The sequence below is a fragment of the Lampris incognitus genome, chromosome 3, assembly GCF_029633865.1.
Source record: "Lampris incognitus isolate fLamInc1 chromosome 3, fLamInc1.hap2, whole genome shotgun sequence".
Taxonomy (NCBI): Eukaryota; Metazoa; Chordata; class Actinopteri; order Lampriformes; family Lampridae; genus Lampris; species Lampris incognitus.
The window spans coordinates 64,628,371-64,649,450 of NC_079213.1; the positions used below are offsets into that span (position 1 = coordinate 64,628,371).

Genomic DNA, 21,080 nt, shown 5'->3' on the forward strand with positions numbered 1-21,080 from the left:
GGAAAATCTAGAAAAAGTAAAATGCGCTGACAAAAATCTAACAGCAGAACTTGAGACTGGAGAGGGTATGGTGTGCACCCTGGCCCACTATCCTGTGGAGCAGACCATTTAAGAGAAGCCATGACACAATTCACTGGCCTCTTTACAGCAGACATCATGGTGCACTTGTCCACTGATACCACTGCTGTGCTGATTCTGCTGAGCTCCAATCACTCAACAACATAAAGCAAACGCCCGATAATGATGTAACTACTTAAGTTTTTTTATACTAAAAATGTGTCTTTCATTTTTTCAGACAGGACCCTACCAATTTTCCTACACCTTTTGTTAACCTGATACAAACATGTTACACTTATTCTCAAGAAACTCGAGTAATCCGAATTAAATTGGTCTTACCCATTACTATATTTTTGCATTGGTTTAATTACTCACAGGTAAACAATAGCACCATCAAACCAAAGTCAAATAACCTGTGACTGAGGAAAAACTCAGTGACTTTACATAGTAAGACAGATATATATCAATGATTATTGCAGATTTGTAGCTTAACTGTAGCATAACAAGTTAACAACAACAACAACAACAAAACAGCTCTTGGTAATTCATATTCTTTTTATTCTTCTAATTCTGATAATTCTTACACAATTTCATAACCAACATTTTTTTTCTTTTGCTGTTGTTATAAGATACAAATTTATGAAATAATCATTAATATACAATTACAATAATATACAACATATAATTGAATTATATCCCTTTATTTAATTGGTTTCATTTCTTTCAAAGGCAATGGCCATCATATTAATGATTATGTGTTTGTTGATTTGCTTTGGCATGGTTGCAACAAAAAGCCTTTGTTTTACTCTTAAGTGGTGATTTATGATACTCATCATAGCCCAGTCATAGCAGTCTTTAAAGGGTAGAAAAAAATACTATATGCATTCTTTTGATGTGAGTTTAGGTGTACTGTTTCATAGCCTTTAAACATGCACATGGCCACAGGTAAGCTATATCTCTACTCAGTTGCGATTTCTCATTATAAAGATGTCTTTTATTTTCAATGTGCCAGCCATGAAAACATGCCTTTAGTTGAATACAGGTCAGACCAAGAGTGTATCATTTTCCTATAGGTCAGGTGACTGGCTCTTGTGAGGGTCTTAAGGGTTTTATAGAAAGGTATGGAAGGTTCCTTTGTCACCAACATTTCCAGTGTACCTTGAGTCTGTCCTTTTGGCTGTCTGTAAGATAGAATGAACCTAGGAAAACGCAAACAAATATAGAATTTAGAATATGTAAAAAGACTTAAAGTAGGGTCCAGTCTTTAATTCCAGTACAGAAATTGCATCTCCATTTTTACCTTTAAATTGCCATCTGGTATTGAGTTTTTAATTCATTGATAATTTAACAGGGACTACGCACAATTAATAATTGCACCAGAGTTATAAACTAATTTGCATCTGTAGTCACTAGACTGGAAAGACAACAATTACCATACATGACAAAACTAACAATATACTAAAACAAAACAAAACAAATTAAATAAATTCATAGTGACATTCAGCCAATGTCATGTGTATAAAATGTTTTATTAGCCATCCTCCAGGCCCATCTGTTGATAACGTATTGATTATATCATAGCAAAAATGCATAGGTGTCAACTGGAACAGTTTCCTTTTTTCCAGGAAAATGTTCTACGGGAAATTTACATGATAAGGGCAGCCGGTCCACTGGCACTGATGAGATAAACTAGTCTGTAATGGCCCATATTATGATATGTTGTGACATGGTATAGGACTTCAATGTCTTGCAGTAAGGAATCCAGATGCCTTAGTTTTGAGCGGTGTATACGGGAAGAAATGGGCCCCACTAAATTTAGGACACATCTCAACTGTCTTTTACGATGCAGGTTATGAGTTGCTTTATTTTGGGTTAGGACACATTCCTAACCCAAAATAAAGCAACTCATAACCTGCATCATAGCGCATCATCCTCTTTCGATGGCTCAAGCAGATATTTCTAATGAGGTGGAGCTGACACATTACTTTGAAATGAACAGTGCAAGGTTCCACTATAACGACTTCGCAATAGGCCCCAGAGGACTGAGTAGAGAGAGGCTTGACACACCCAGTTGGGAAGTGGTTACTTAAACTAGACTTCATCATTCTCAGCGCCCCCTCTGCAACCTTGTGGAAAGACTTTGAAGAGCGAGACCACAAGCAGGATGAAAACTATCATTACACAAAGCCTTGTTTACTAAAGCATGCCTTGCACCAGGCCAGCACTTACGTGGAAAAGTATTGCCATAGACTGTTGATTAGGAAAAGGCCTTCTGTGGTGCTGCACTACTGTGGTGTCATGATACAACAAAACCGGTCAGAGGTCAAGGCATCTTGGGAGCTGGGTGGTTTATGTCTTGGGTTCATGGTAAGCTTTCTCTTAAATGAGGATGTAATTGTACAGAAAGTAGCAGTGTCCCTCTTTTATTATTTGGACATTGCATAAGGCTCGGGTCATTCTCAGGGATTGGACATAAGCATATGCTGTTGCAGGGTGGTCCACCCATACAGGTAGTAAGGGCTGGGGAGGATCAGAGGTCAGGTATGTTTGATCTGAAAAGCAGGGGCAATACCTGTAAATATCATGTATGAAACCCTTTATAAGATCATGTAAGCTATCTGGGCATCATATATCATTTGCCTCCTAAATGTTTGTAAACCTCTCAACTTCCTGTAGAACCTGTATGTCTGTCAATCATGCGTTTCTGATAGGATTCCTGTTCTACACATCAGTAACACTTTTTAGGCTGTGTCAGTAACCCTGCCCATTCTGTAACATTTTGTGCACTGTTTGAAACCATATCTGTTTCTTATCTTATAAATCAAAAGAAAATACACAAAAATGGGGGTTAGCTGTGTTTCTTGAAAGCAAGAAAAAAACAACAAAGAGCTGTAGCATTCTGTCGGTTTAACATGAAAGAGTGCACACTTTCACTGTCAAATCAAATTCTTTATTAGATATCTTGCCCTTTGGCACAGTAGCGCAGTGGTTAGCATGGTTGCCTCACAGCAAGAAGGTCTTGGGTTCGAGCCCTGTGGTAGTCCAACATTGGGGGTCGTCCCGGGTCGTCCTCTGTGTGGAGTTTGCTTGTTCTCCCCGTGTCTGCGTGGGTTTCCTCCGGGTGCTCCGGTTTCCTCCCACATTCCAAAGACATGTAGGTCAGGTGAATCGGCCATAATAAATTGTTCCTAGGTGTAAATGTGTATGTGTGTGTGCTGTCCAGGGTGTGTCCCCCACCTGCCACCCAGTGACTGCTGGAATAGGCCCCAGTATCCTGCGACCCTGAGAGCAGGATAAGCAGTTTGGATAATGGATGGATGGATGGATGGATGGATATCTTGCCCTTTGTCTCCTATCTGTCTTGTCTATTCCCCTGGACACTGGCTATGAGCGATGAAAAGAAAACACTACTTCCTGTTTTATCTTCCACCAAGGTATCACCAAGGAGATCTTCCCCATGGTCCTGACCTCGGCCACTCAGGAAATGTTTGTTTGCCGGGCTGATGAGGACGTCACAGGGGACAGCCCCTACAAGCTGCTGAGAAAAGACGACATCGTACAAGACATGAAGACAAGGGCAGCAGTGTCCGATTTCAGTCCTGTGAAGCAAATTGTGCTTGTAAGCCTGATCCATTGTCATATAGATCACTTTGACAATACCCCCAAGCCACTGTGATGATGCACAGAACCCCATGTTCAGTGCTATGGGAACAAACATACCATCTTCATTATGTTTATGCACTCAGCCACCACTATCCTTTACAGTGCCTGGGGCTGTGGTTCTGGAGGATGGGGGATGAAGAACAATCAAGACAGCCGAGTAACTGAAGGAACATTATAGATTTATCAGTTTGTGGACATAATTTTCACAAGTTTCAATGTCCTACATTTTAACTTTTGGCTGAGCCCCAGATCAAAACTATGGCAAAGCATAGTGCCTTTGGTGATATGTGGGTGGTTATTTGTTTTCTTCGGCATTCCCAAACACTGCAAAATCAGCAGACTCTTGCACTCACAGATCTAAACCTCCATTCTCCCAAACCCTCATCTACCACCTCACTCACAATAACAGAGAGTGCCAAATTCCCTGGCTATTTAAAGAAATCGTGTTACTTGTAACATGGCGCAATTGTATTTTCAGGAATCATTTATGGAAAAATCTGTATACATGAAAAGTGAGGATGAAAGAATGAGGAAAAAATTAGATTAAAAGACAGACGGACAAATATTTGCACAGAATACAATATTTTATCTAAAATTCTACAGATAAAATTAATGAGACGCAAGAATGTTGGGTCATTGATGATTAAGTGTACATTGGAATTGAATGTTTAAATCTTGAACCATGACTGATGAACCGTCAGGTTGAAGATAGATAGATAGATAGATAGATAGATAGATAGATAGATAGATAGATAGATAGATAGATAGATAGATAGATAGATAGATAGATAGATAGATAGATGTCATTTTCATTCAGTTAAATTTTTCTGACCCAGTTATGTCTGTGGTTTATAGAACTATCCAGAAGAAGAGATTCTGTTGGTATTTGACAAGGACTTCACCTATGGACAGAATTTCTACCTGGTTCTGACACCAGAGGCCAAGGAGAGAATCCTCAGTGTAAGCTAGTATGAATGTTCCCCACACAATGTTTTGTTAAAGTATGTCAGAGAATGCAATGTCACCTCTTGTACCCGTTTACAGTCCCTGTAGTATTCCAAGTATTGCCTTTTCACTTTCTGTGGTTTGAAAAAGGGTACTCGTACTTATATTATGATATATATTCTAATTGTAAAAAAACCTTTTTAAGGATTACCAGCAAGCCCAAATGCTGTATTATGTTTATATTCTTATTCACATTAATTTAATTGTGGGTCCAAATTCCAACAATGGAGGTCACTATGCTGAATGAAAATACCTGAAACAGTGATCAAATTTGTCATCTGATTTAAAAATGTTATTGCCTAACCAATGTGATGTTTGGTTCAGTTTAACAAGGTTAAAAAAAATCTAGGCTTCAAGGAGGTGCAGACATTTTACCCTTTGTGGGAAATGTGCATTTCATTGTTTATGATAGTTGATGGTACTGGTGTTTACATGTTTAAATGGGCTTAAGGCAATCAGAGCTACAGGTGAGGTAAGGAAAAAACAGGTTTATAATCCCACAATGTTAATTCCATGTTTCTTCAACTACAAGAAAAATTCCAATTCAATGAGACTAATATGTCATCTTCATCTCCTTTCAGGGCCCCCTGATGTCTCAGCCTTTAATAAAAATTGGTCTGAAACATTAGCTAGTAGACAGTATAAAGGTCACAGGATATGGGAATCAAGTCAAAAAATGGACAGTTGCCATCAGTTCAAGTTACTGTAGTAGTGTTTTTCCAAATCTAAGCTGCTGTACAAAGGTTGTTTTAAAAGTCCTACTGCAGTCATGTTCATTTTGTCTCATAAGCCACACTGCCTTGAGAATGAACGCAATGCTGCTGGAGTTCACTGCCCCAAAACTACATCTCAACTTATTTTCAATTTACTCTGTTTCCTTTTCCTGTAATGCTTTGGTCATTTTTGTATCCCATGATCCACAGCTGCCGGAGGCTGAGAAGGAAGTGGCTGTTGAGGGTGAGACATCTGAGGTGTTTGTCCAGAAGTCTCCAGAGCCTCAGCCGTGGACATCCCTTGGCAGTGAGCAGGAGATACAAGATGAATCTGTCCAAGAGTCTCGAGAAAGGGTAGTTTAACATCGATGGAAAGAAAGTCACTGCTCTTTATTAGTGTGCTAATCAAAGCTCGCAAACTCATGTTGTTGCCATTATTGTTTTCTACAAAACTTTGGACTTGGAACTATCCTTTATATAAATACTACATATAAGTAGCCTCTTCTGTCAAACTTTGAAGCATTCAGCAACTTTAGGAAATGCACAAATTCAACTTTTTGAAATTCCATATTATATTTCAAACTTTATTTATTTATTCATTTTTTCATCATAGGGTGTGAACATCCAGTCATAGACTGCCTATGGCTGGCTGTTCACAGATCTCCAGCAGCCACCTAGCATGCACCTTGTAAACGCTTTCTTCTCACCCAAATGTTTTCTCAAATGAAATGTATTTTCTTGTTAAATAGGGTCTTCCTGTTCACATCCCTCCTCCATTTTACCCTCTTCTCTGCTCTGTTCATTACAACAGCTTAGGTGTAAGATCTCCATGGCGCGAAGGGAGTTCGGGGCACCGGTTTGTTTTACATGTCGGAATGCAGCAGAAGCAAAGGATGGCAGTGCAGTGTGCTTTCCATATCAAGATCACAGTTTCAGCATAAAGTTGATGGAGAGGCACTGCGGGGTGCAAGCCATTTCCAAAACCCAAACCTCCAGCACTCAGACACAATGGTATGCCTGGAGAAAGAAGGACACAAAATGGTTTACTGTCCACTTCAAGAAGTGCTTTAAAGACATATTCCCCAAAATAAATTATACATTTTTCAGTGGAGATGGGCAATAGTTCCTCTTTCAGAGTATTTAAAAATAGAGGACACAGCATGGGTATAGTGTTTGTGGTATCTATATGACTCTCATTTCAGCGTGCCTTCTAAGCCTTCCATGTTTTACAACACTGTATATTTTAACTTGTTTTTTACTTTTCTTTACATGAAAAGTTGAGTTTTTCTTACCTGTTTATTTTCTCCTCACTTTACCTCCATTGCTGCAAGTGCTTTTGACCAGTAAGCGAGCCAGTTGTCTTTTTTTTTAACAGGAAATACCCCAAAAATATGTGCACACAATGCGAGCCACGTGAGTTTCCAGATGAAGAAAGAGAAAACATCCTCCAATCTGAGAGTCTGAAAAATTTCATCAACTCAGTGGCCCCCAGGTAAATAAGAACTTTTTAATGACTGATGGGACATCGCCTCTGCTTTTTAGGGAGAGACATTATACGGAGAGCCCGAAAGCCAATTCAAGATTACACATTACAGCAGCGGCCTCAAGGGACTCGCACTTATCTATTATTTAAGCCTGAAATGTATCAAGAGCTTTGCAGGGAACTCGGGGATTCTGCTACACCATTCACTCCACCAGGGCTCAATGCTTTGTCTTCCCAGACTCTCGGCTTAATCCCAATACATGTAAAACCAACGTTTTTTTTTTAAATAAACAAGTAAGAAAATAATATGTAAATGAAAAGAATAACTATGTCTATAAAATGTGTTTTGTGAAAATTTCCTCAATTTTATTGAAGGATAGAATTAGCTCTCCAGCAGAACGAGATTATGGACGTGTTCTTTGACGACTGGAAGGCCCTGGGTGGGGACGACAGTTTTGAGGGGAAGACTGACACTCTCCTGAGGGAACATCAGTCCTTCACAGACCTGCGCTACAGCAAGGGCAAGGCCATCAGCGACATCAGCTGGCATCCTACTATCACCGGTGAGGTGCACAATCACAGTTTGTTTAACCCAGATATCATCTGAGCATACCAGATGTGAATGCAGCTATCTGAATCACATCACCATGGTTCGCATATGTGTTAGAAGTTTGACTTATTGGATGATGATTTCAAACTGGAAGCAGATAATTAACATCAATATGCATCCCTTTGGCAGACAATATTACAAAGGTTATGGTACTTGAAAGACAGTGTTTCCAAATGATGATACATGCACAATATACTATGTCAACTTTGCAAACATTGACAATTGATGATTATATCATTGTAACAGTGTTCCATATAACACTGTTATTCACAAGTATCAAAATTACTAATCCTCATCTGTTCCAAAGGCAATATTTCTCATCTCCATGTTTTCAAAATGTTGCCCATTTATCATTACCCTTCAAATAGGTCTGCATTATGATCGATGGCAGTGCCAAAACATCTGAACAGTCTAGTTGTGTGCCAGTAAAACTAGGAATGAGGAACCACAAATTCCCGAGTCGGTAGAGTTAAATGGGCTCTTTAAACATTACATCTAAAATCTATTTTGGAAGCCTGCCATCAAGGTTTCAGTGGACATTTTCACATGGTCTAAATGCATCTTAGGGCCTTTTTGACCCCCAGGTGGGGGTTTCTTTTTGAGGTATGTGTGTGTGTGTGTGTGTGTGTGTGTGTGTGTGTGTGTGTGTGTGTGTGTGTGTGTGTGTGTGTGTGTGTGTGTGTGTGTGTGTGTGTGTGTGTGTGGAGAGGGATGATGAGAGGAGAGGTGAGAGGATCAGTAGGAGACTGCCATCTCTGTCCAAGATGTGACGGTGTGTAATGTGTGTTGGTTATTACAGGTGTGATAGCAGTGGCCATGATAAAAACAGTGTCTTTTGAGGAGAGATTCGGTGGTTCTTCTACGTTTCTCCACAACTCCTCCCTTATTCTCTTCTGGAGCTTCTCTGATCCGTTCAACCCACAGGTATGTCAACCCTCTCACACCTTTCTCTCTCTGGCTAAATCTGCACTAACAATTTACAAGCAATTTTTTTCTCTCTGCTCATGTCAGATCTGTTTGAGACAAGCTTTCAGAAGAAACAGATTGTCTTGATGGAATTACTTGGTGCTGTCATTCAAGACCATTGTTTGGTTTGGCAAACTTAAAACAGCTCTTTTACTTTGACCCAGGCATTCAAGTCTACAATGAGAAAAAGTATGTGAACCCTTTGAAATTACCTGGTTTTCTGCATTCATTGGTCATAAAATGTGATGTGATATTCATCTAAGTCACACGTATAGACAAACACAATGTGCTTGGGCTAATAACACACAATTATAATCTTTAATGCCTTTATTGAATACACCCATTCACAGTGCTGGTGGAAAAGGTAAGTGAACCCTTGGATTTAATAATTGGCCGAACCTCCTTTGGCAGTAATAGCCTCAAACAAGTACTTCCGGTCACTGTGGACCAGACTTGCACAATGTTCAGGAGCAATTTTGGACCATTCTTCCTTACAGAACTGCTGCAGCTCAGCCATATTCTTAGAGCAGTGATACTCAAAGTGTGGTCCGCGGACCACCAGTGGTCCGCGAGCGCCCCCAAGTGGTCCGCGGGAGGATTGCAAAAAAATCGTGTTTCTGAAATCACCTTCATCTGCGTTCCAATGCAAAGTTACGAGTACAGCTGTTTTCTAAATGTTTTCTAAATTAAAAGTGAATCAAAATGTAGCCTAAATAAGCCTAAGAATTTTGTTCAATTTGTCTAATGCAAACCTGCGTTTTGAGTCATGTCTTTTCAGTTAGCCTGTGTTACCTAGGTTACCTAGTTAGCTTCCATTCCAAAAACAGGATTTTCATATCAAAGACCTCCTGACTATTGTGAAAATTAAGTAAAATCTAACAAAGAGTGAAGTGAACCGTTCAAAATACAAACATCATGGATCGGTGGCTGAAGAGAAAATCCGGATAAACGACGAACAATGTAAGCAACAAGGTGCAAAGACTTCCTTCTCACATTGAGCGCGTCAGTGTTAGCATGGAGTCCCATAGTGCTAACAGTTTGCAGCAGGAGCTAGCTAGCACAACACTCTGAAAAAGCCACTGCAAAAGTGAAACGTAAATACAGTAGCGATTACATTCAATTTGGATTTTTCTGGACTGGAGATGCTGAGGATCCAAAACCTCATTGTGTTGTGTGCTATGACATATTAGCTAATGAAGCAATTAAACCTGCCAAACTCAAGCGTCACTTCGAGTCAAAACACAAGGAATACACCTCGAAACCTGTGCAATTTTTTGAGAGAAAACGTGAAGAGCTCGAGCGACACACGAGAAAGGAAGCCACGCAGTTTTTTATGCCGCAGGGGAAAACGCGAAAGCTACCGAAGCCTCATACAAGGTCTCCCTACTCATTGCGAAAGCTGGCAAACCTCACTCAATCGGCGAGACCTTGGATAAGCCGGCTGCAAAGGTTATGGCCAACATAATGCGAGGGGAGAAAGCGAGTGAGGAACTTTACAAAGTACCTCTGTCCAATGATACAGTCAAGCGGCGAATAACATCCATGGCTGCAAATGTCCAAGATCAGCTGGTGACACGTCTGCGTCAGTCTTTTTTTCTCTCTCCAACTGGACGAGTCCACGGACATCGGTAACGAGGCTATTCTCCTCTGCTTTGTGCGGTACATACATACGGGTGCTGTTCACGATGATTTTCTTTTCTGTCAATCCCTACCAACCAACACCACAGGAGAGGCGATATTTGAGTCCCTAAATAACTTCATTGTGCAGAATAACATTGATTGGAAGAGGTGTGCTGGCGTGTGCACTGACGGTGCCACGGCGATGACAGCCAAACACAAGGGCCTGGTGACGCGTATACGCGCTGTCGCTCCCTCTGCCGCATCGACGCACTGCTGTATCCACAGAGAGCAATTGGCAGTAAAAAAAAAAGCCACCCTGTCTTAAACTGGTTTTGGACGAGGCCGTAAAAATTGTCAACTTAATTGAAAGCAAGGCACTGAACTCACGTCTTTTTAAAGTTCTGTGTGAAGAAATGGGGAGTGAGCACACAAGACTTCTTGTCCACACAGAAGTTCGCTGGCTATCGCGTGGTAAAGTTCTCACCCGCCTCTTTGAACTGCGCGATGAAGTCAAGCTGTTTTTGCATCAAACTGATGAACTTTATGGCAGAATGCATGACTTTCAATGGCTCGCAAAACTCGCCTTTCTTGCTGATGTTTTCAGCACGCTTAATAACCTGAATTTAGCACTGCAAGGAAAAGCTGTCACGGTTTTTACAGTGCAGGACAAAGTTAAAGCCACTCGCATCAAAATGGATCTGTGGTGCGCGCGTCTTGATCGCCAGGAGTTTGACTGTTTCCCAACTCTAGCCGATTTTATCCTCGAAGCTGAAGAGGTTCTGGATAGCAACACACTTGCAGCCTTCAAGGAACATTTGCAAGGCATTCACACGCAACTGGGAAGATACTTTCCCGAATTGGATGTGGACGTTGAATGGATCAGAAATCCATTTGGAGACCAACCTCACATTGAGCGTGTCAGTTCCAAACTATCAGCACGGAAGGTGGATAGTCTTGTGGAAATTGCATCCGATGGAACACTGAGAATGGCGTTCAGAGAAAAATGCTTGACAGACTTCTGGGTTCTCGTCCAACCTGAACATCCTGAGCTGGCTGAGTCTGCTTTGCAAGTGTTAATGCCGTTTTCAACCACCTACATCCGTGCAGTTGGGTTCTCCACACTGGTTGGTTTGAAAACCAAGCAGAGGAACAAGATCGATGTAGCCCCCTGTATGAGACTGAAATTCTCTAGTGTGGAGCCAGACATTGAGTCAGTGATGCAAAAGCAACAGCATTCCTCCCATTAGTTGTTGACTGCTGCTACCTGTAAAGCTGTTATGCTTATTTGAAATGTGTAATTTCATAGCTTCACAAGAGCCAGTACAAAGATTTGATTCCTATTAAAACGAATTTTTGTTAAATTAACATTAATAGTTCACTCTTTTAATGATGAATTCACATTGAGTTCACCCTGACAGTGGTATATCAAATAAATTCCCATGTTTTATTCATCACATCACAACCAAAGGCAATAGCTCTGAACAAAATTAATATGAAACAGTAATTACACATACATCTCACAAAAATCAAGGTCAAGGTATATGGTAGAAGCCTAGCCTAATTTTGCTAGTAGCCTATTTATTACATATTTTGTATTGTAATATTCTGCAGACATAATTTGTAATATAAAACATAATATGCTATTGTAAGCCTAATATAGACTGTTTTATAAGGTTTTTTTTGGGCGGGGGGGGGGGGGGGTGTTGGCCGGCTGGTTAGGTGGTCCACGGAAATTTTTTTTATGATCAAGTGGTCCTTGGTGTGAAAAAGTTTGAGAACCCCTGTCTTAGAGGATGTCTTATGTGAACAACTCTCTTGAGGTCATTCCACTGCATCTCTATTGGGTTAAGGTCTGGGGTCTGACTGGGCCACTCCAAAAGGCTGATTTTTTTTTTTAAGCCATTCTGTAGTAGATTTACTTGGATGTTTAGGGTCATTGTCCTGCTGCATCACCCAACTTCTACTGAATTTGACGACGGCAAGCTGTCCAGATACGAGGCAGCAAAGTAGCCCCAAATCATGATGCCCTCTCCACTGTACTTCACCGTTTGGATGATGTTTTCATGTTGGTATGTGGTGCCCTTTTTACAACATAGGTGTGTGTGTGTGTGTGTGTGTGTGTGTGTGTGTGTGTGTGTGTCTATATATATATATGTGTGTGTGTGTGTGTGTGTATGTATGTATGTATGTATATGTATACGTATGTATATTACATATTTATATATTGCTGTGTGTTCTTCCCAAAGAATTCAACCTTAGTTTCATCAGTCCACAAAACATTTTCCCAGTAGCATTGTGGAGTGTCAAGGTGGTCTTTGGCAAACTTCAGGCATGCAGCAATGTTTGTTTTGGAGAGCAGCGGCTTCTGCGTATAGTAGACTCATTAACAGAGATGTTAACCAGTTTCAATGATTCTTTCAAGCTTTTCGCTGTTACTCTAGGGTTTTACCTCACTGAACATTCTGCGTTGCCCCTTTGGAGTCATCTTGGCTGGGCACCCACTTTTAGGGAGAGTAGCCACAGTACTAAATGGTCTCCATTTTCAGACAATTTGGCTAAGTGTGGACTGATGAATATCTAAACTCTTTGAGATTACTTTGTAACCCTTTCCAGCTTCATCCAAATCAACAATCCTTGATCGTCGGTCTTCTGAGGCCTCTTTTTTTGTGAGGCATGGTTCACATCAGCAGATGCTTCTTGTGAGTAGCAACACTCAATACACACTCAAAAGGTCTGAGTGTGTATATAAGTCAAAGTAGCTCTAACCAACACCTCCAATCTCAAAGGACTCCAGGTTTGCAACTCCTGACTCCAATTAGCTTTTGTTGAAGTCATTTTTCCAACCTACACCGTGAATGTTGGAATGATGTATTTAGTATGGACAAGTACAATAATTTGTGTGTTATTAGTTAAAACCGATTGTGTTTGTTCATTATTATAAATTAGTTGAAGATCAGTAATTCCAAAGGGTTCACTTACTTTTTCTTGCCACTGTATTAAAATGAACACAATATATTCAAATGTTTTACTCGATCTTTTAGAATGAACTGCCAAATTACGCAGAAGCAGTGTGAGCTGGGAATGACAGCATGAGGTTTTACCATCTGCTGAAGCACATAAAAATAGTAGCTGGCACTGACTGAATAGTGGAAACCAAAGACATTATAGAGACAAAACACATTTATTTAATTGAGGGGTTAAACTCCTAAAGTTCAGCTTTGTAGGTAATTTAAACATCTGCAGTAGCACTCAGCATGATACTAAAAAGTGACCACTTTGTAATGCAATCCTGCCAGTCTAAGGTTATTCCCCCTCCCCCCCTGAAATGGACTCATACTGTGTGTGCTTGGCTTTGCAGATTAAAGCTGATTTTTTTTTATGGAAAGTCTAGAATAAATAGATATTTGAAATGGCTGAGAACCAACACACTGAAGTCTCCACTTTGAAATATAATATCTTCGCCCTGCGCATGTGGTTTTTCCTGTGTTGTTCACAGTTACTGCTGGAGTGCCCAGATAACGTTCTGACCTTTGCGTTCTGCCCGTCCGATCCAAATATTATTGTTGGCGGCTGCATGAATGGCCAGGTGCTGACTTTGATTGGGTTTGTGTATCTGGCTGTTTCTCTGTCTTTCTACTTGTTTAGTTTGAACCTCTCTCTCTATTTCGCCCTCTCTCCACGCACTCTTTCATCCTCCCTCAGTCTTTTACTTTTTCATACGTGATCATTTTTGTCACTGCCAGTGTGTCCCTCTCTCCATCTCCATCTATCTCTGCTGTGGCGGTTCCAAGGGGTGGTAAGGGGTGGCACCTGGAGAGGGAAAATTACACACACACGGCACTAGGGCCGTAACACCATGGTCAAGCCCTACACCCCCGCCCGACCACTTCGCTCTGCTGCCTCGGGACGCCTGGTTGCCCTGTCGCTCAGAGGCCCCTGCTGCCGATCGACCTTGTCACGGCTCTTTTCGGTCCTGGCCCCACAGTGGTTGAACGAACTCCCCACTGATGTCAGGACAGCGGAGTCGCTGCCCATCTTTCAGTGCAGGTTGAAAACTCACCTCTTCAAGAAATACTACCCTGTTACTTGCTCTTAGCACTTATTGTATTCACTCCTTTAAAAAAAAAATCTCTTTCTTGCGCTTTTACTTTAGCACTGGTTTTGCTATTAGATGCTTGTTTAGAGAGAAGATGCACTTATGACCTCTGATGACTAGTAGTTCTCCTGATTTCCTACGTTAAATGCACTTACTGTAAGTCGCTTTGGATAAAAGCGTCGGCTAAATGACTGGAATGTAATGTAATGGATGGATGGCTGGATGATGTTGGAAATATAAGAAATTCAATACTTTATTTCTGTGTGTGTGAGGGGTGGTAGTGGTGGGATGAGGGGAGGGTGGGGGTGTAAAAGGATGAGGGGATTGGAGGGTGAGATATTATTGTTGTGTTATTGTTCTATATACTTGCTTTGTATTTATTGTTTTCGTGACTATATTAGACTGGATATTGAATCTGTATATTTGTGGGGCGTCCAGGTAGCATAGCGGTCTATTCCGTTGCCTACCAACACGGGGGTCGCCGATTCGAATCCCCGTGTTACCTCCAGCTTGGTTGGGCGTCCCTACAGACACAATTGGCCGTGTTTGAGGGTGTGAAACCAGATGTGGGTATGTGTCCTGGTCGCTGCACTAGCGCCTCCTCTGGTCGGTCGGGGCTCCTGTTCGGGGGAGAGGGGGAACTGGGGGGGAATAGTGTGATCCCCCCCATGCCCTACGTCCTGCTGGCGAAACTCCTCACTGTCAGGTGAAAAGAAGCGGCTGGCGACTCCACATGTATCGGAGGAGGCATGTGGTAGTCTGCAGTCCTCCCTGGATCGGCAGAGGGGGTATATAGGGTAACTGGCCAAGTACAACTGGGGAGAAAAAGGGGGAAAACTCCAAAAAAAAAGCATCTATATTTGTGACTTGTATAGTGCATTTTTACTGTGATGTTTATATTTTCCTGTGATGTTGCGGCACTGTAATTTCCCCTAGGGGACAATAAAAAGGTATCTATCTATCTATCTATCTATCTATCTATCTATCTATCTATCTATCTATCTATCTATCTATCTATCTATCTATCTATCTATCTATCTATCTATCTATCTATCTATCTATCTATCTATCTATCTATCTATCTATCTATCTATCTATCTATCTATCTATCTATCTATCTATCTATCTATCTATCTATCTGTCTATCTATAAACAGACTCAATAAAGATGTTTTGATGAAAAAACTTGTAATTGTGATTCTTGATTGCACATGTGATAAAATACATAAATATTATCTTTGACAGTTGCTTAAACTTATTTTAGAAAGTTGATTTTACATTGTCTCATTATTATGTGAAGCGCATGCATAAAACCCCCCCACCAGAATTCAGGAAATGAAGTTTCTGAAATTCAAATTTGTTTGGAGGGGATAACCTCTGCCCCCCCCCAAGCTGGAATCTCATGCCACCCTGTTGCCACCCCAGGTAAAACTGGTTAAAACCGCCACTGCGTCGCTGTACTTACTTTCCTGTCTGTGTATTTTTCAGTGTACTCTAGTTAACGTCAAACTGTGTATACCTCGTCAGTCATATGTTCCCTTTCCCAGAGCCTTTCCCCCCATTCTATATTCAGTAGAGTAAAGTAAAGTAAATATAATTTATCTGATTGTTTCCGTTGTCAGCCTATTTTTATCAGCATTTGGACAGGTGGATATGGATTCCTTTTATGGCAGGATGTGTGTTTTGTGATAGGCCCAGGTGTTGATGCCCACTAATTGACTTTGTGTTGCTTTTCATCTCAGGTTGTGTTGTGGGACATTTCGGCTCATGCTGAGCGTTTGCAGGAATCACAGCCCGGTGGTGGAAAAAACACTAGTGTCAACAACACTGACGCATCTGTAAGTACCTAACATCTCCTTATTGATTCTGTCGGAATGACCCTGAGTTGAGCAGTTTGTTGACATAACAGCATATCAGTGTTGGTAGATTGTGCCTGGCATAAGTTACTGTAATTCTGACTGAATGTGTGGTCACTTTGGTTTGTTCAAATATTGATCCCTGGTTTATTAAAGAGTTCCGGTTTTTCCATATTTACTGTAAAGACAGGCCATTCTGTAAAGGTGCTGTATGACAGGAGGAGATGATAACATGTTGGTTCCTTGGCTCCATTGTCTCTCTCCTCATCCTCAGCCTTTCATTAGATGGGAATGCTGTGGTCTGATGGTCCTTTTCAAGTCAGCTGCAGCTGTCATAACTAGTCCCACAAACCTACTAATGCTAGAAGCAGACTTTTGCTCCAAGAAAGATACAAGGCTGCCGTTTCACATATGTATTAGCTTATGTAATACGGCAAAATTGTATGTTACATGACCTCATCCATACCCCACTGAGCCTGCTGACATCCAGCTTTCGGATATATTTGATACATTGATTAGATTTACTCTAAAATCATGCAGATACCTTAGATAGATATCCAGTTATCCAGTTAAGTCAACATCTGATATAAACTTGAAGGAATTATTTTATATTTCAGTCAGGACCACTTTAGTCAAAGAAAACTTTTATTGCCATATGTAGTAAGTTATATTTGGTGCAATGCCTCTGTTGTGGGACTTCCCTGCCCTTCCATGTGCATACATGGAAAGCCTAAGGCAGGAAGAGCAACAACCCCCCCCCCCCATAGGGTATAGGGTACAGAACAGAGCAGATATCAATGACAACAGTAAAGACATTGATTAAGTCAGACACAGCATGAAAGGAGGAGCCGTGATGGAGGCGGGTTGCAAAGCGACTTGCAGAACAAAGCAGGAAGAGTAGGAAGCTAAAGCAGCTTAAACAAGGCACCCTGCATGAGATTTGCCAATTTGATGCATAAAATGCCGGATGCGTTGAGATCAGCTGTTATAGCTGCTATAGCTGGGATTATAAACTGATCTTGACCTTGTGGCTTGCCTGAACTAATGCTATGCTCAATGTGTGGAAAGTTGTTAAGAAAATGTCAGCTTGGGCATGCAGTTTGGTTTGGGTAGATTCTATGTAAACACCTTCTACCTTTACAAGCCAACATATCCATGACATTGATGGATGTGTTGCCAGTTAGACTATCTTGGGGTAAGGAAGGGGGGGGGTGGGTGTTGACAAGGAACAGTAGGTGACGGTGGTCATGAACTACGTTCAAACTTTCAAAATTGTTAAGTGCATGACATGCACCAGAGCCGATGGCATCACCCAGACAACCTGTAATGATAAACCAGTTCTGTCCCACAAAGCCTGACCTCCCCTGACATCTTCCCTCCGGCTGCTGTGTTCAAACAAACAAACATATATGCCCCCATTATCCAGCCCTTGTTTAGTTTGTGTCTTTTTTATTACCTCTGCCGTCGACCAGCTGTCTCTCTCCTCTGCCTCCTTCCTTTTGCTTCTCCTCCCTCCCCCCCTGTTTACTCATCATGCTCCAGAGTCAACAGCATCAGCTCACAATCTCCAGCTGTTACCCTAGCCCACTATGTCTCACCGTAGACTGTTCCCTCAGCAGAGATCCCTGTCAAATCAGACCATCGATCTGCACAAGACCTCACCCACTTGTGTTTATCTGCTAAAAGCCATTATTCCAACATTAAGTGCCACTCTGCCAGCACCTGTTGGTAGGTTAGCAGATAAATGAGCAATTGAAATCCTCCTGCTAGATGTGTGTTTTGTTCCCACCATTTTACACGATACATCAAATATCAGGTGCACTGATATTTGCACTGATAGCTAATGTTAAATGTATGTGTACATACAGAGAAACAGTCAACATGCACCCCCTTCAGTGTACACGTATAGGTTTTTTAACCAGCTAGCTAGGCTTTAAGGAGAAGCAGATACAGCAACAGTGGTTTCCATAGAGAAAATTGGTACCTGCGATGCACTTGTATACTTTTTTTCACTGCCTATACCGATTCCGAATTTGCCAATACTGAGTACCAACCCGAGCCAATACTTTTGCTGAACAGTGTAGACTTAGACCATTAGTTTGGGGTCATTGGGCAAAATAATTAAGATTAAAATCAAAAATTTTCCACCATTAAAAAAAAATAATACAAGCTTCCATGTGCCAAAGATGCAGTAAATCAAGATGTTTAGGTTGTATTTATGACATTTTACTCATGGCTTTTCATGTTAGATTTTAGTATTGGGTAAAATCTGTGATACCAACACTCAATTTGACCCTGGTATTGGTCCAGTATCTGATACCAATATTGGTATTGATATTATTTGAAACTCTTAAGGCTTTCAACAAGAACACACAATTTTGAAACTGCAACCAACAGCCAGTGATTTACAGTTTTGTGTAAGCATATATATATATATATATATATATATATATATATATATATATATATATATATATATATATATATATATATACACTACCGTTCAAAAGTTTGGGATCACCCAAACAATTTCGTGTTTTCCATGAAAAGTCACACTTATTCACCACCATATGTTGTGAAATGAATAGAAAATAGAGTCAAGACATTGACAAGGTTAGAAATAATGATTTGTATTTGAAATAAGATTTTTTTTACATCAAACTTTGCTTTCGTCAAAGAATCCTCCATTTGCAGCAATTACAGCATTGCAGACCTTTGGCATTCTAGCTGTTAATTTGTTGAGGTAATCTGGAGAAATTGCACCCCACGCTTCCAGAAGCAGCTCCCACAAGTTGGATTGGTTGGATGGGCACTTCTTTGAGCAGATTGAGTTTCTGGAGCATCACATTTGTGGGGTCAATTAAACGCTCAAAATGGCCAGAAAAAGAGAACTTTCATCTGAAACTCGACAGTCTATTCTTGTTCTTAGAAATGAAGGCTATTCCATGCGAGAAATTGCTAAGAAATTGAAGATTTCCTACACCGCTGTGTACTACTCCCTTCAGAGGACAGCACAAACAGGCTCTAACAGGTACTATTTAATGAAGATGCCAGTTGGGGACCTGTGAGGCGTCTGTTTCTCAAACTAGAGACTCTAATGTACTTATCTTCTTGCTCAGTTGTGCAACGCGGCCTCCCACTTCTTTTTCTACTCTGGTTAGAGCCTGTTTGTGCTGTCCTCTGAAGGGAGTAGTACACACCGGTGTAGGAAATCTTCAATTTCTTAGCAATTTCTCGCATGGAATAGCCTTCATTTCTAAGAACAAGAATAGACTGTCGAGTTTCAGATGAAAGTTCTCTTTTTCTGGCCATTTTGAGCGTTTAATTGACCCCACAAATGTGATGCTCCAGAAACTCAATCTGCTCAAAGAAGTGCCCATCCAACCAATCCAACTTGTGGGAGCTGCTTCTGGAAGCGTGGGGTGCAATTTCTCCAGATTACCTCAACAAATTAACAGCTAGAATGCCAAAGGTCTGCAATGCTGTAATTGCTGCAAATGGAGGATTCTTTGACGAAAGCAAAGTTTGATGTAAAAAAAATCTTATTTCAAATACAAATCATTATTTCTAACCTTGTCAATGTCTTGACTCTATTTTCTATTCATTTCACAACATATGGTGGTGAATAAGTGTGACTTTTCATGGAAAACACAAAATTGTTTGGGTGATCCCAAACTTTTGAACGGTAGTGTATATATATATATATATATATATATATATATATATATATATATATATATATATATATATATATATATATATACTGGTTGCCAATGCTTGAGGCCTTTCAATTTTGAATGAATTGTGAATTTTCGCAATACATGCTGTACAGTTGAATGCTATACCCTTTCTTTCTGGCCTCTCAAAGGACTTTGAAGAGAAGAAGAAGAATGAGACCCCTGTGGTGCGCTACTGTGCTGTCTCGGCCATAGAGAGTAGCCACAAAGCACCAATTACTGATGTCCAGTGGCTGCCGGAAACCTTTGAGGTACAGAGGGCTCAGGGATGGAGGGCAAAGGGGTCAGAGGCTGCTAACAACCACAAGTCCGAGCTCTGTGAAGATCAGAATCAGAATAAGATTTTATTGGCCATGTAAGTTTGCACACACATGGAATTTGACTCCAGTTTCATGGCTCTCACAGTGTACTTGACACTGAATAGCAACACAACAGTCTTCAGATATATACACAAGAATTGACTATACACAGGTAAATAAAATATGAGGCAATAAGGTGCAATGGTGCAGAGAATATATCAGAGATGCTGAAATATAGTGAAAGATAGTGAACTGTAGAAATGTAGGCTGGTTAATATTTGAATTATTCCTAGCATGTTATTATTGCTGGCACTATCCACACGTTCTGTCAGGAGTACATATGATAGGGGCTGGAAACTTTGATTGTGTTTATCAAAATTTTCTTTTAGCCTATCGCCATAATGAAAAGATAAATAATATGTTTCTAATGTGACTGCTTTGTAATACTTGTTTCACCACATCTAAAGTAAACACTTAAGTCTCCAACATGCCAGGGTCAACCCATCACATAGCAGTTGCTTTTAAACCTTCACACCTAATTTACACACCAATAGTGAAACACTTAAAGCAAAAGTATCAGGTCCCTTATCGCCCTAATGAGTGCTCCATCTAGTTTTGGAATAATGACCTCAGAGTTTGTAATCCAATCAGGCTTAAAAGCCCCTTTGACTGTAATGGTTCTAGCTACCCGGTGGTGAGGAGGCAGTGGGCACACGGGAGATCTGAGAGCAGAGAGGAATCAATAAAGATGAAAATGCAAAGCCAATGTTTTGAGTAAGGCCGTTTTTACTGTTGAAGTACTGAAGGTCAACAAAATAATGGAAAAATGCACCACCAGTAGGAACTGGTGAGTACGATTAGTAAAACTGAACCTAGTTTTGTTGACCTGTCATGATTATGTGTCCTGCATTGACTATCCAATTATACGTTTAATGACAACGACCAAGAAGATGGCAATGTTAAGGACATCAGTTGG

At 40.7% G+C, this 21,080-nt stretch overlaps 1 protein-coding gene across 1 annotated transcript in view; it reads left to right on the forward strand.

The window, feature by feature from the left end:
• The first annotated feature begins 986 nt into the window (after nucleotides 1-986).
• dnai3 (dynein axonemal intermediate chain 3) overlaps nucleotides 987-21,080 on the forward strand; it is a 38,036-nt gene continuing 17,942 nt past the window's right edge. Inside the window, exons 1-12 of the mRNA XM_056276766.1 lie at nucleotides 987-1,002; nucleotides 3,492-3,676; nucleotides 4,576-4,678; nucleotides 4,765-4,772; nucleotides 5,649-5,792; nucleotides 6,250-6,449; nucleotides 6,814-6,930; nucleotides 7,297-7,484; nucleotides 8,331-8,455; nucleotides 13,614-13,703; nucleotides 15,955-16,050; nucleotides 19,937-20,056. Coding sequence (XP_056132741.1) covers nucleotides 987-1,002; nucleotides 3,492-3,676; nucleotides 4,576-4,678; nucleotides 4,765-4,772; nucleotides 5,649-5,792; nucleotides 6,250-6,449; nucleotides 6,814-6,930; nucleotides 7,297-7,484; nucleotides 8,331-8,455; nucleotides 13,614-13,703; nucleotides 15,955-16,050; nucleotides 19,937-20,056 — 1,392 coding nt within the window. The remainder of the gene's footprint in view (nucleotides 1,003-3,491; nucleotides 3,677-4,575; nucleotides 4,679-4,764; nucleotides 4,773-5,648; nucleotides 5,793-6,249; nucleotides 6,450-6,813; nucleotides 6,931-7,296; nucleotides 7,485-8,330; nucleotides 8,456-13,613; nucleotides 13,704-15,954; nucleotides 16,051-19,936; nucleotides 20,057-21,080) is intronic.